Raw genomic sequence first — 15,766 nt, 5'->3', positions numbered from 1 at the left:
GACTCCAATTTATCCATTCTGCTTATAGAGAGCTCTATGCTGACAACCATCAAGATAAATATCATTAAGCATAGGCTGTGCATTGCAGATGGCCACCCAGCTGATTAACAGGGGGAATGCGTAGGGAATTCATTCCTATGGGCTTCTCAGAGAATTGGGGTGTGCAGAAAGTATGCTTTGTGATTTTTCTTTTCTTCTATGCAACTAGCGTGGCAGGAAATCTACTTATTATTGTCACTGTGATTAGCAGTCAATATCTGAGCTCCCCCGTGTATTTCTGCCCAGGCTACTTGTCCTCTGTAGAAATCTGGGAAGCGGGGAGTGAAAAGGGAAAGGCATAGAACTATTTTGTGAGAATTACCCCCCAAAATGACTTTCATATAAAAGCTTGTTGTTAGCCCACGCTGAAGGCTTCCTCTTTTGATTGGAAGGACATTGTAAATTTTGTGGCAAGGTGACATTTCCTTTCTGTTCTCTGGTCAATGAGCACAGACCCCAGCCTGGGGCTCCTGAGCACTAACTGAAACAACAGCAAATAAATAAACACCACCAAAAATACTGAAAACGTTGTCCAGGTCGAACATCCCATTAGTCAGAACTCTCCCAGGTATAAATTCCACCTTCTCCGTCAATCATTCAGCTGGGGAATAGAGGACTGAGGTCATTGAAGTAGCACTGACACAGGCTGCCCAGAGAGGCTGTGGAGTCACTTTCTCTGGAGGTAATCAAGACTCGTACTTGTCTGTGTGACCTATTGTAGGGAGCCTGCTTCAGCAGAGCAGCTGGACTCGATGATCAGCAGAGCTCCCTTCCAGCCCCTACAATTCTGCCGTCACACTGCACGGACTTCTTCAGTCACACTGAAGGAGGCCCCTTTCTGCTCACAGTAAATGCCTTTTTATGAGAGCCACATTGTGGGATTTTGAATCCATGGGTTACCAATTAAAACCTTGATACTGGGTGCCAGCTGGATCGCTTGCTAAGGCAGGTAATTGGAAGGAAGGCTTTTTCCTGTCCTCAGCAGTGCAACAAGTCTTTTCTGTTCATGTACCACTGATGCCGACCAACACTTCTGCACTTCAGCTCTAGGTCAGATTCTTTATTTTCATGTATAGATAATAGAGAGTCACAGATTCGGTGAAAGACACGTTGTTGACCGTAGAAAATGAAGTAGCCACCAAGGAAAACATTGGAGACACAATTTAATGCGTCAATGGAAGATGGAGTTTGGAATCCATTCCCCTAGACAAGGCACTTCTTACCCCAACAGGGCCACATTTACACACCTATGCAAGGAAAGAAGCATACTGTGCACAGGAACAGCTGGCACGTCTACGACAACAGGAGGGAAGAGAAGAAATGTCAGGATGAAAGACCAAACCAGCACAGAACCAGTCAAGACTGTCACAAAGTGAAGAGCTATGGCAACTTAACACCTTCACATGACATAAATGAGATTTAAGGTTACAAAGTTTTCCTAGCCCAAGCTAGGGCTTATAACATTATTATTATTATTATTTTTTGTATGATTTGGGATGAACACCAGGATATCTCTGGATATTTGACTTCTGGGTCCTGTTGGACAAAAGTTCATACCTTGCAGGAAGCGTCATTGCAAATAACACTAGATTCCTCTACACATTGCTAAGGTTCTTACAAGACTCTACAGGGCTAACCAGCAGCTTCTGTGTTTTGCACTGTCTGAGTAAAGATACCTGCTAAGCAGGGAGGGCTAACCACAAGCCTTTCTAAAATTTTGAAATTATTTCCTGTTTTACTTCTTTTTTTTTTTTTTTTCTTTCAAATTTGTACTGACCAGATGTCTAAGGGATAACAGCCCACAGCACAGTTGTGATATCTATTTGTACTCTCCGTACACAATGGTAAGAATAAGCTAATAAGAAATTTTAACTTGTGTCATGCACAAGAGTCCTCTTTACTTCAGGAGCATTCGATTGAAAAGCTAGGGTGAAGAAAATCCTTGCAAATGGCCAGCTGTGGTATTTATTTGAATGAGAAATGCTTGCAGATGAAATTCAGTAGATAAAGTCTTTCTACCCAAGCAGCATTAAAAACCCACCCAGTAAACAAGCAAGGAGTCAAACACATGCACAGTGCAACACAGTCTAGATGATCACTTCAGTATCACCCACCAGAGACTGTGCTAATAGAGATCCATGGTACAGTTTTTAGCTCCTTGTCCACTGATGACTTCTGAAAAAGGAATCTTCACGTGCCTCTGGGATCTCATTACTCCTGCTAGTCTTGTGCTTCTCCTTTGTGATTTACTTCACATATTTCTGCTACAGTTTCCCCATCTTGTGATAGAGAGTTGTTCTTGCAGAGGGAGAAATACAGATAGAGTCAGGTCGTTCTTTTCAGCCACCACAGTGTTTAGAACTGGCAGGGGGGGTGGACTGCTCTCATGACATCTAAGCAGTAAGGTGCAGCTGGGCCATTTTGATGAAACCACCTGTAGTGGTCAGAGGGGGTCATCAGAGGAGCAGCATCAAGCGAACTCCCCGAGACTGACAAATACAAACTGTGTTAAGTTTCCCAATGTTGTTATTTTGTTCCGTTCCACCGTTAAAAACAGGCAGTCGCGTTGAGTGACTTTTGTGAGGTCCGTTTTATGAATTAGAAAAAAGCCTTGTAGGGGAACTGTCAGGTCAGGGCTGGAACTGGTGATGGAGCACCTGGTGAAGGGCTGTGCCCAGGGAGCACAGGCAGATTGTGTGCACCTGTGCTCCCCAGGTGACCAGAAGGGGTGGACTCAAGCGGAGCCAAATTGTGCTCACCTGAGGCCAGCCACCGAAGGGAGAGCTTCTCGTGGAGCGAGGCTGCCTCCTGTGGAGGGGTGCTGCATAGCCAGAGCCCCTTCACCGACTTGGTGACTTCCATTCCTCTTTCTGTTTTGCCTGGAATTGCCAAGCATCTGTCAGAAGCAATTTTGCTTCTTCATAAGCAGAAAAAAACCTCAATTACCCTTTCCTTACCCCTTGTGTTAGTTGGGGTTCTAGTTGTTTTTTTTTCACCCTGGTGTCTACCATTTCCATAACAATCTTTCAAATGCGCATTGAATTACAACTGCTGTAATTGTCCCCTTCGGTCAATTTATTATTTCCAAATTGTCATTCCGGGGCAAAAGCAGGTCTTGAAGGAGACCTAGTAGTAAGCCTTTTCAAGAGACAAAGGTGAGAGCTAGGATTCTTGAGGATATTGTTTCTACCATCCTCCTTAGATCAATAATTGGAGCTTTTTATTATACGCTTTAATAATACGTTTTGAGTTGGATAGCTGCTACTGCTCCTTAAGTGAAGTATTGATTTAAAGTGGAAACTGTCCATCCTCCCCCTCAGAAAAAGGAAATATGATTGGTATTTAGCATACTAGTGATGAGTATTAATGCGTAGGGATAACATTCCATAGCTAATGCCATAGCTGGCAGTTCCCTTCTGTGCTTCAGGTCCTGTCTACTTGGTGTCTATGGAGAATAAAAACAACAGGGCAGAGTTCATCCTCCTTGGACTCACACAAAATAAGGCAGTAGCAAAAGTGTACTTCTCATTCTTCCTAGCCTTCTATGCCACTACTACCGTCCTGGAAACCTGCTTATCATCCCTAGAGAGACCAGTGAACAGCTGGACTCTTTCATGTACTTCTTCCTGAACTACATGTCTCTGACAGACATAAGTTATTCTACTGGGATAGCTCCCAAACTCATTCATGACCATCTTCTGGATAAGAAGACCGTCTCTTGTGGGTTACGTAGCTCAATTGTTTACTGGCTGTTTCTTTCTCACAGAGATGACTTATGATTGTTGCGCTGCTGTTTACAATCCTCTTCACTACGCAAGTGTTATGAATAAACATGGCTGCGGCTGGCTGGTGACAGCTTCTTGGGTGAGAGGCTTCGTGTACTCACTGATGCAGGTCCTGCCGACCTTTTGGCTTGCCCCAGCCACACTGAGTGAATAGGAATTGTCTTGGGCCGCATATAGGTAGGTTTCAGGCCACACTCCTTAAAATCTGCACCAGCGGAGGTGACCCGCTATCGCCGTCTCCACTGCTGAAGTGCACCACATGCTGCCTCACTGTGCTGACATCTACTGTTTGGTCTCCAGGAACGTTCAGCAAGCGCTGATGAGTGTCAGCGGGTGCCATTTGTTTGGCGTGGAGGAATTCAGTGACACACCTTTGCTTCATCTGCACTTCAATGTCACCTGCCATTTTGGGGCCCCCAGCACAAGAAGGACATGGAGCTCTTGGAAAGAGTACAGAGGAGGGCGACCAAGATGATCAGAGGGCTGGAGCACCTCTCCTATGAGGAAAGGTTGAGGGAACTGGGCTTGTTTAGTTTGGAGAAGAGAAGGCTCCGGGGAGACCTCATTGTGGCCTTCCAATACTCAAAGGGAGTGTACAAACAGGAGGGGGATCGATTGTTTGTGAGGGTGGATAGCGATAGGACAAGGGGTAGGGTTTTAAGCTGAGACAGGGAAGATTTAGGTTAGATATTAGAAGGAAATTTCAATATTAGAAGGAAGTTTCTCACACAGAGGGTGGTGACGTGCTGGATCACGTTGCCCAGGGAGGTTGTGGATGCCCCATCCCTGGAGACATTCAAGGCCAGGCTGGACGTGGCTCTGGGCAGCCTGGTCTAGTGGTTGGCAACCCTGCCCTTAGCAGGGGGGTTGAGACTCAATGATCTTTGAAGTCCTTTTCAACCCAGGCCATTCTATGATTCTGCCAGAGTGCCTCTCCGTTGCCATCTGTCTCATGGCAACAAAACATAATCGAATATTTTGGGAGGGTTCAACACCTACTGTCATGACACCAACGTCTGCGTTGGATGTCTTGAGGAGACATAATTCCAGGCATTACATTCAGAGCAGCTGTCATAAAATATACAGTACAACGTATTAACACAAAGCTTATTTTAATATTTTATTTGAACAAAAAGGGTAATAAAATTGTAAAAATAGTGGGATATTAGACCTTTTTGTGAAAATAATGCATCAGTTTGGTTCAACATAAGCTCTTGCAATTTGTAGTGAGTTCTCAAGGTGATTTTCAGAGATGTTTGTTGAAATTTTACTCTCCCTCCAACTTCATCCTTGACAGCAGGCTTTCACGGACCGCCAGTACCTCCAGGTCTTTTTCAGCAGGGTTGTGCTCCGTCCTTTCGTCTGCCAGCTTGTATTGGTAGTGCATGTTGCCTCGACCCAGGTGCAAGACCTTCCACTTGGCTTTGTTGAACCTCATGAGGTTCACTTGGGCCCACTGCTCTAGCCTGTCCATGTCCCTCTGAATAGCATCCCGTCCCTCTGGTGTGTCACCGCACCCCGCAGTTTGGTGTCTTTTGTAAACTTGGTGAGGGTGCGCTCCACCCCACTGTCGATCATTGATGAAGGTATCAAAGAGTACTGGCCCCAGCACCAACCCCTGGGGGACACCGCTCCTCACTGATGATCATCTGGACATTGAGTCGTTGACCACCACTCTCTGGACTCGATCCCACAGCCAGTTCCTCATCCACAGAACAGTCCACCCACCAAATCCATCTCTCTCACCTCTGTTATCCCTCCCAGCATGCTAGTGGACTTGCTCTTCCAGAGCAAGACAATAGCCTTTGAGGACTAAATAGCTCACCTGTATTTTCTGCACTTTGTCGGGGCAACAGAGATGTTCCTCCTGACCATGATGGCATACAACCTCTATGCTGCCATCTGCAAGCCCCTGCACTACACAGCCATCACAAGCTGGCAAGTGTGCTGGGTGCTGGTGTCTGCCTGCTGGGCTGGGGGCTTCCTCCACTCATTCAGACACCGCTCACAATCCAGCTCCTATTCTGTGGCCCCAGTGCAATTAGCAACTTCTTCTGTGACATGCCTCTCATTATCCAGCTTGCTTGCACAGACATCTATGTCACTGAGTTGCTCATGGCCTCCAACAGTGGCCTCATATCCCTGGTTTGTTTTCTAGTGTGGGTCATATCTTACATGTTCATCCTGGTCACAGTCAGGGTCTGCTCCACTGCGGGGCACTGGAAAGCACTCTCCATCCTCAACAGTCGTCACCTTCTTCTTTGTACCCTGCATCATCATCTACCTCTGGCCCTTCTCTAGCTTTTCCTCCGACAAGCACATCTGTGTCATCTACACTGTCTCTGCCCAGTGATGAATCCACTCACCTACACCCTGAGAAACAAAGAACTGAGGGCATCCACGTGGAAGCTGAGGATTCTTTTGAGACAAGCAGGGTTTGCAGGAAACATAGAGTTGCCTTCCTACTGATCAGTGGCAGACCAGGGCATGAAAACAGGACTGGAATCCAATGCATAGGACAACAGCTAAAATGCAGATGATTAATTCCAGTTCACTCATTTACCTAACCTTAATCTCTTCAGAGTGGTAGATTCTGTTGTAGTCTTGTGCTTTAGGTCCTCTCAGTCTGCAAGACAGATAGAATCATAGAATGGTTTGGGTTGAAAAGGACCTCAAAGGTCATTGAGTCTCAACCCCCCTGCCAAGTGCAGGGTCGCCAACCACTAGACCAGGCTGCCCAGAGCCACGTCCAGTCTGGCCTTGAATGCCTCCAGGGACAGGGCATCCACAACCTCCCTGGGCAACCTGTTCCAGTGCGTCGCCGCCCTCTGTGTGAGGAACTTCCTTCTAATATCTAACCTAAATCTCCCCTGTCTCGCTTAAAACCATTTCCCATTGTCCTATCGCTGTCCACCCTCACAAACAATCGATCCCCCTCCTGTGTATACGCTCCCTTCAAGTATTGGAAGGCCACAATGAGGTCTCCCCGGAGCCTTCTCTTCTCCAAACTAAACAAGCCCAGTTCTCTCAACCTTTCCTCATAGGAGAGGTGCTCCAGCCCTCTGATCATCTTGGTCGCCCTCCTCTGCACTCGCTCCAAGAGCTCCACGTCCTTCTTGTGCTGGGGGCCCCAGGCCTGGACGCAGTACTCCAGATGGGGCCTCACAAGAGCCAAGTAGAGGGGGACCACCACCTCCCTCTCCCTGCTGACCGCTCCTCTTTTAATGCAGCCCAGAGCATAGTTGGCCCTCCGGGCTGCCAGCACACACTGCTGGCTCGTGTCCAGCTTCTCATCCACCAGGACCCCCAAGTCCCTCTCTGCAGGGCTGCTTTCAAGTACTTCTTCTCCCAGGTTGTATAAACACCTGGGATTGCCCTGGCCCAAGTGCAGCACCCAGCACTTGGCCTTGTTGAACCTCATTAGGTTCTCATGGGCCCACTTGTCCAGGTCCCTCTGGATGGCTTCCCTTCCTTCCAGTGTATCGACTGCACCGCTCAGCTTGGTGTCATCTGCAAACTTGCTGAGGGTACACGTGATTCCATCGTCTATGTCATTGATAAAGACACTGAAGAGCACCGGTCCCAGGACTGAGCCTTGGGGGACACCACTCATGACCGGCCTCCACCCTGACATAGAACCATTTATTACAACCCTTTGGCTGCGACCAGCCAGCCAGTTCTTAACCCACCGAACAGTCCCTCCTTCAAATCCATACCTCTCCAATTTGGAGAGAAGGATGTGATGAGGGACCCTGTCAAAGGCTTCGGAGAAGTCCAAGTAAATGACATCCATCACCCTCCTCCCATCCACCGATGCCGTCACTTCATTGTAGAAGGCCACCAGATTGGTCAGGCGAGATCTGCCCTTGGTGAAGCCATGCTGGCTGTCTCAGATCACCTCCTTGTCTCTTATGTGCCTTAACATGTCTTCTAGGAGGATCTGCTCCATGATCTTCCCAGGCACAGAGGTGAGGCTCACCGGCCTGTAGTTCTGCGGGTCATCCTTTCTCCCTTTCTTAAAAATGGGAGTCATGTTTCCCTTTCTCCAGTCACTGGGGACTTCACCGGACAGCCATGATTTTTCAAATATGATGGAGAGCGGTTCGGCAACCACATCAGCCATCTCTCTCAGAACACTAGGATGGATGTCATCCGGCCCCATGGACTTCCACACATTCAGTTTCAAGAGGAGGTCTCGAACTTGTTCCACTGTTACAGTGGGACAAAATCCGCTCCTCTCACCCACACCTCGAGGTTCAGGGTCCCGGCAGACACGGGGAGCCTGACCACCAGTGAAGACCAAGGCAAAGCACTTATTGAGCACCTCAGCTTTTTCCACGTCTGAGGAAGCCAATTCTCCATCTTCATTTACCAGAGGATGAACAATCTCCTTGACTCGTCCTCTCTTGCCTATGTACCTGTAGAACCCCTTCTTGTTATTTTTCACATCCCTAGCCAAGTTCAGCTCTACCTGCGCCTTGGCTTTCCTGATCCTATCTCTACACATGCAGACAACAGCCCTATATTCCTCCCAGGCTACACAACCCTGCTTCCACTTCCTGTACATTTCCCTCTTTTCCCTCAGTTTAAACTTCAGGTCCTTGCTCAGCCATGCCGGTCACCCGCCTCCTCTGCTCAATTTCTTTTGCTGGGGAATGGAGAGCTCTTGGGCTCTCAGGAGGGTGTCCTTAAAGAGCTGCCAGCTCTGCTCTGTTCCTACGCCCTTAAGGACAGTTTCCCAGGGGATTCCACCCAGCAGTTCCTTGAGCAGCCGGAATTTCGCTCTCCTGAAGTTCAGGGTCCTGACTTCACTCTTTGCCAGGCCTGCATTCCTCCAGATCACAAACTCCATCAGGGCATGATCACCACAGCCCAGGCTGCCTCCAATCTTAACCCCTCTAATGCTCTCCTCCACGTTGGTGAGCACCAGGTCCAGTAAGGCTCCAACTCGGGCCGGTCCGTCTAATACCTGGACAAGGAAGTTATCCTCAACAGGCTCCAGGAATCTGCTGGACTGTCTGCCGCCCGCCTTTCCGCTATCCCAGCAGATATCCGGGTGGTTGAAATCCCCCATCAGGACAAGAGCCCGCGAATGCGACACCTCCTGCAGCTGGAGCAAGAAGGCCTCATCCACAGGCTCCCCCTGACCAGGTGGCCTGTAACAGACCCCAACCACTAGATCTCCTTTACTGGACCGATCGCTGATTTTAACCCATAAGCTCTCAACCTGGTCATGGCTGTTACTCAGACACAGCTCTTCACAATCTATCCACTTCCTAACATAGAGGGCAACTCCCCCTCCCTTCCTGCCCTGTCTGTCCCTTCTGAAGAGCCTGTAGCCCTCAGTGTTCCAATCGTGGGATTTGTCCCACCACGTTTCCGTGATAGCAACCAGCTCATAATTTTCCAAGCACATCACGGTTTCCAATTCCTCCTGCTTATTTCCCATGCTGCGTGCGTTAGTGTAAAGGCACTTCAGCTGGGCTTTCCGGCACACTACCTTTCTGGAGGGGCCCTCCCTCAAACTTCCAGAAGAAATCTGAAGTTCTCCCCCACTGCTTCCTAAAGCCCCAATACCATCTTGTCCATGCTCACATGTTATCAAAGCCACCAACCTCACATCATCCCTTGTGTTCTTCCTACAAAAGGGTGTGTTGTCCTCCTCATTCCTCCCGCAAGACTGTGGGATCTTACTAGCACAAGCCCCCTGCAGAAGCACTGGCTCATTACATACAGGATCCTTACTAGTGACCCTGGTTTTCACCCCCACCCGCCTTCATACATAGTTTAAAGCCCTTTCAATGAACCTTCCTAATTCCCACCGTAAAACCCCTTTCCACCAGTAGGATAAGCTACTCCTATCAGATGCCAGCAGGCCCAGTCTCATGTAAATCAAGCCAAGGTCGAAAAACCCAAACCCCTGCCGGGCACACCAGGCTTGGAGCCAGATATTAATCTGTTGCCCCATCATGTTTAGTCTCTTATTATTCCCTATAATTGGAGGGATAGAGGAGAACACAACTTGTGCTCCCGAACCCTTGACCAGATGCCCTAAGGCTCTGAAGTCCTTTTTCATGGTTCTAAGGGAGGTTCTTCCTATTTCATCACTGCCTACCTGAAACAACAACAGAGGATAATAATCTGAGGGCCGTACTAGGGATGGAAGTTTCTTCCTTACTTCTTTAACCCAGGCTCCTGGGAGGCAGCAGACTTCCCTGTGTAGAGGGTCAGGTCTACATATTGGGCCTTCCACTCCCTTCAGCACCGAGTCACCAACAACGATGACTTGTCTTTTGTTCTTTGCCGAGGATGTTTTAATGTTAGGGGTAGTCCTGCTGGGCTTTGGAGACACCTCCAAGTGGGGAGAACCATCGTCTCCACCACTGTCCAGCTGTTCCCGCAGAGCACTGTACCTGTTCTGCAGGGGCAGCTGAGGAGGGAGGGGAATCACTGGGCGGGTGCGCCTGCACCACCGAGCAGGGACCTTTTGCCACTGCACCCTGCCCCCCAGTTCATCACCCTTGTTAAATGGGGGAGAGGACAGGGGGATCACTGCCTGCCTGCTGGTTCCCCCCGTTACCTGTTTGCAAGGCGGTAGGGGGTGACATGCTTCGTGCAGGGCTGCAGCTGGCTGCCTCGATCTCAGGGATGGCAGGGACTGGCACCACCGATCAATCTCCTGCTCACACTCCCTAATACTCCTCAGCCTCTCCACTTCTTCCTTCAGATCAGCCACCAGGCTAAGTAAATCATTTAGCTGGTTGCATCTGACGCACACGCTTTCTCCATCACCCTGCACTGCAAGGGCCAAGCTCAAGCACTCACTGCAGCCAAAAACCTGAGTACTAACATGTTGCTGTGGGACCTCCATCTGGGTCTCCTCATTTTTCTTGGCAGCGGCCATCCTTTTTATCTGTGCATGGGACCTCAGTCTGGGTCCCCACATTTCTCCTAGAAATAGCCTTCCGCCGGGGGGCAGCCATGGCAAACATAATATATATATTACAGATAATATATTTTCAAGTTTATAGCTATTCACACAGCTCTCCAATTATAGTTGTTGTTTCTGGTACCACTTAGAGCATCTTTATCTGCATCCTCCAAGAGAAGTCAGGAGGGCCAGACTCTTAAGTATAGAGATGTGATGAGGTTATTTATTCAAGTGGTGAGTGAATTACAAGTCCTACTCAGACAAAGCTCGGGTAACTGGGATCAAACTCTAAGGGAAAAGGAATTGTGCTGGGGGATACAGCAGGGTCCAAGCAACAACTAAGTAAGCTGAAGTGGGAAACATTAAGCAACCTTGGAACACTGCTTGGAAAAAGTGACCCACCATTACGCAACAGAGCTTGTGCTAACAGTGCCACTTTTTATTAAGAAACATGCAGAGCTTCTGAAAGCATGCATGATTCTGATCCTTGAACTACCAAGCAGAAAGACTTGAACAGCTGCAGTCTTTGTCAGAGTCTTTTATTTTCTTTTTGTCCTGCTTTTGCTTCTCTGCACATGCATCGGTAACATTCACCTATTTCTCATAAAAACGGTTGCTCATCACAACATAATCTCAGCACTGTAATTAAAAAATACCTCCAAAAAAAGGCTTCTGTCAGGCAAACAGTGTAATTTCTATGCGTATGTACAGACAACAGGAGGTCAGAGGTCTTTAAGGGAAACCCTAAGTAACCCAGCCCTTGTAAGAAAGGCTTACGGGCAGTTACGCAGCAGCTATGCTTGTGTCACACCAGAACTTCTGAAATGAACACCGAGGTTATTTCCCAATTTGGAAAACAAGCAACTCTGCCTGTGTTGAAATCTAGTGCTACGGCAGAATTAAGGACTACATGTGAGGTAGTGTCTGGCCTTCCATCATAAGGATGAAAGAGGAATCAGGTCTTCCACCTCTAACGTCTAAGGCCTAGATAAACAAGCTCCCTCCCACAAGAAGCAGGAGTCGTTTCAGAAGTCAGTTAACTTCACTGGAGGTGTACATCTGATTCTAGAGTATGTCCATGCCTGTTCTAAAAGAGGATCAGTACCTGAAAAAAGTTTTTTTTTTCTTTTGGCCACAAAGGAAAATCAGAATGGTGAGATCAGATGGACTCACTTCTGGTGTATTTTCAGGTGAGATGAATGAATGCATTTACCCATAATTAGAATAACTTAGGGCAGCCTGTTGCTGAAGCTTATAGAAAGATTCCCACTCGCTATTTGAACAGAATATGCCTGATAATTTTTTGTTGCAACGCAAATATACAACACAACAATATTGCATTGTCCAACATAACGTAAGATTATCAACAGTAAATTTCATGTCAGGTATTTACAAAATCTAATATGTGTAGTGATCAAAACAACCAACACGATAGAAAAGGTGTTACAAAAAAAGATGGAAGGGCCAGCACAACAGCAAGGTGCTACAAGGGAAGGGAAGTAGATGGCTCACCTGTATCAGAAGATTCTGGGTTCACAGGGAAAAGCTTCCACCAAGAAAGGACCTCCAGAAAGAGATTCTTCCTCAGTGGCAGCCAGCCCTTAAATGAGGCCTAAGAGGGGTGGAGCCTGGCTCCTCACCTTCCGGTCACCCAGGTGAATTGCCTTCACCTGTGCTCTCAGGACTGACTGGGTCTTTCCTCCAGATACTCAATCAGTGGTTCAGGCCGTGACTCAGCAGTTCCCATACAAACGTGCTTATATATAATTGATAATATCAAAAATAGGGGTTGAAATACAGAAAATGTCTAAACAGTTTCACTTGTGTGAAATGCTGCTCTTCACCAGCTTTGTTGTCCTTCTTTGGACACAGTCCTGGGCCACCAGCTCTGGCTGACCCTCTTTGAACAGGTACAGTGGACTGGGTGGTTCCAAGAGGTCCCTTCCGATCTTAAAGACTTCATCATTTTGTGATTTTATATCTTGTATTGAGAGACAGCCCTGAGGAGCTGAGACTTAGTGCTTATATCAAAGAGGCAGGAGAACCAGGGCACAATTGCCAGGCTGGGGAGGCAGCTCTTCCTTCCCCTACCCATTCCTTCAGTAACCACCATCCTCTGCCACCCACAGCACTTGCCAGCATCCTCCTGTTTTGGAGTCATGGACATCTTGGTGCCATTGTTAATGTGCTGCTTAAGGCAACTTGTCTGTTGTAACATCCTAGAAAACATTACTGGAGGGAGACCAAAGAGGGCAGATTAACACATTGGACACGGTGAGAGACACTTGGGCTGGTAAACAGGTGGATTTTTGAGAAATGCGTGTCCAGGTGGAGTGACTTTCCTTGTCAGCGGTGTTTTCAGCCTGAATTTTTGTTTGACTTTCTGAGGCCACAGAGAAAAATCAAGGCTTGGTCTTGTCTTTCTATTACATGAGGCTGTGGGGCAAACCCCATGAATTTTAAAGCTCTTTGACCTGTTTGTCTGTGGAAGTCGTGGGGCCTGAACCTTCTCCGAAATGTACACTGTCACATTTCAACTCTTCTACTGTGGAAGATTTTTAAAAGTAAGTCCATCTGTTCAATGGACTGTGTCAACGATGGACATTTGAGTTCCACACAGGATTTCTCAGTTTTGTCTCTGGGTGCTTATGTGTGTCTCATGTAGAAGAATGGTTTCTGCTGGGAGGCAGAAGTGAAGAACTGTGCAAAACGGGCACGTTAAGCTGATAAGTGGAAGTGAATGACTAAACATTTTTGAATGATGATGAAGATGCCAAGGGAACCAGTGCTGAATTTTAGTTGTTTCTTTGAACTATAATTGTGAAACTGTCATTACCTACCTTTTTTAAATTCTTTTTTAATGCTCTGCATTTCTTCTAGGGGAAAAATCTGCTATGTTCCGTTGCTAAGAGAAAACACAATACAAATTACTACAGATATTAGAAATAGTCACTCTGATTTTTGTCAAGGAAGTCGAATCTAAGTTCCATTCAGTTTTTGGCAGCCTGTGACTCAGGGCAAACTATTTAATATAATTGGTTTATCTCTGGGAAATTACTCGGGATGATTTTAATAAGGTCGCAGTAGGTGCAGTTAAAAATGTTGATGCCTGACGAATAGCTGTGATGCAACTTAGCACATGAGTTTAAATGTGTTTAAACAGGCCCCACTGCACATCATCAGCCTCAAGCTTTCTCTCCTTGAAATTAGCAGCTCTTTGAGCGTACAGCTAGGCTTTATTATGGCCCTAATCTAGGGGGCAGGGAGAGACTGCCTCAAAGGAAAAGTATCCTGTGAAAACCGGGAAGATCTCTACACGGCTTTCGTTAAATCCCAAGAAAAGTGAAGAGATTCTTGTCTAATCAATTTCATTGGAAGACTATGGGTCAAGCAGCGCTAGCTTCGTGCCACTGCTGAGAGCTGGTTTAAACATTGTTTGGGCTGGACTGGTTTCAAATAGCTCTCAGCTTTCCTAATCTGGGAAACGGTTCCTGGGGAAGATGAGGCCAATTCAGACCTGACCTTGTCCTCTCTGACTGTCCCGGGGCTCCTGTCCTGCAGAACTCTTCTGGCCGTTCCTTATTCCCAGATCCTGGCAAACACGGGTCAATGTTTTGAATGGAATTCCTAATTCTAAATGTCGTAAGAGAGGACAATGCTGGAAAGTGTAACATCGCACGTGAGTAAGATTCATAATAATGAGTTTCGACTGCACTACATATAACCAGCAGCTTAGACGTATGGGATTGTGACATTTGAGGGAGTTCCAGCGCCACACTTCTTTGAGGCATTGCAAGGTGAGGAAAACTACTTGGGAAATTTGAATTTTACCTCGAGGCTGAATTGCACCTTTTCTCCAAGCAATAAATCAAATACAGGCATTTAGACTTCAGTACAATTTTTTTTTTGGCCTGAGCAATATTTCAGAATTGCTGCAATTACTGTCCAAAATATATCAGTGTCCAGTGTATGCAAACACTAGCGGGACTAGCCTTATCAAACATTTATGTAGAACTGCCTAGGCCTTGGTGAGCATATAATTACTAAAACCGATTAAAATGATAGCACGGCACATGCACAGCTGAGGAAGCTTTTGGTAACCGATGATATTCAGAAGAGTTTAAAGACTGCATTTGCACACGGTACACGAGAGTGGCGTGTAGAGTTCACAGGCATTGTGATCTTGGGAGTTCGTTTTTGCAAGCCTAGATCTTTGTAGTCTCATGCCACCAGCATCGCAAGGGATCTCACTAAACGGAACATGGGACGTGCTGTCCTGCGCTTCTACTTACAGCAGTGCAACTAAGAGTATCCCTGCAGCTGTCTAAGAGACACATGTGAGATGTGGATGAGAGTCAGCTGCTCTCGGTGGTGCTGAGTGACTGCCACCTCGATGGGCCAGCGCATCCTGCCCCACAAGAAGCAGGGCTTCCTTTTTCCAAGCCTGCCTTTTGACGGGGTAGCGGGCTGTAAAGCAAACGAAGGCGATGACTGAACCTTTATTTAAGATCCAGGCGCTATAGAACAAGACAGTAAGGGAAAAAGGAATTAACCCCACCCCTCCCGGCAACCGTTTGGAGGAAAGGGCGAGCCGAGGAATGGAGCCTTCTACGGTTCGAATCCTGCCGCGGCGATGGGAGAAACCGGAAGCCAGAAACCGGAAGCCGGAAATCAGAAGCCGGAAATCGGAAGCCGGAAACCGGAAGGGGGAGCCCGCGCATGCGCTCTGAGTGCACACGCGCCGCCGGCAGCTGCTTAGTTCAGCTCTAGGATTCCTGTACTACGTTGTGTTTTACTGGAGTATTCATTTACAGTTCGCTCTTAATGCTAAGCCATCTCGTTAAAATCTTAACCCGGTCGCAGGCCGATAAGCTCTCTTACATACTTCAGCGATTATGTCGTGCTAAGGTTGTTTTACCAGCACGGGGCTTATAACGTCAGGCCTGGGATTTGAAACACCAGAGAGCAAACGGGCCGCGCGTGGGTACAAGCCCCGTTTTCAGGCCATCCC

The 15,766-nt window shown here is 47.5% G+C and overlaps 2 protein-coding genes across 19 annotated transcripts in view; both read left to right on the top strand.

The window, feature by feature from the left end:
* Positions 1-15,766, top strand: part of LOC110400847 (mas-related G-protein coupled receptor member H-like) — a 95,599-nt gene that overhangs the window by 18,451 nt on the left and 61,382 nt on the right. For 2 of the 18 annotated variants that reach the window (XM_021401165.1, XM_021401155.1), the window contains one exon: positions 1,271-3,798. The exons of 13 other annotated variants lie outside the window; for them this stretch is intronic. The gene's annotated coding sequence lies outside the window, so the exon portion shown is untranslated. 3 more of the 18 variants (XM_021401150.1, XM_021401159.1, XM_021401147.1) reach the window with 3 other exon arrangements.
* Positions 4,709-6,492, top strand: LOC110400864 (olfactory receptor 4Q3-like). The gene is given in 4 exon segments (XM_021401191.1): positions 4,709-5,815; positions 5,818-6,058; positions 6,060-6,163; positions 6,166-6,492. Coding segments are annotated over 4 exon segments (699 nt in total). The 5' UTR covers positions 4,709-5,589; the 3' UTR covers positions 6,294-6,492.

This window comes from Numida meleagris, chromosome 6 (assembly GCF_002078875.1).
Source record: "Numida meleagris isolate 19003 breed g44 Domestic line chromosome 6, NumMel1.0, whole genome shotgun sequence".
NCBI lineage: Eukaryota > Metazoa > Chordata > Aves > Galliformes > Numididae > Numida > Numida meleagris.
Note: the sequence above shows the minus strand (reverse complement) of the source record. Positions and strands in the feature narration are given on the sequence as shown.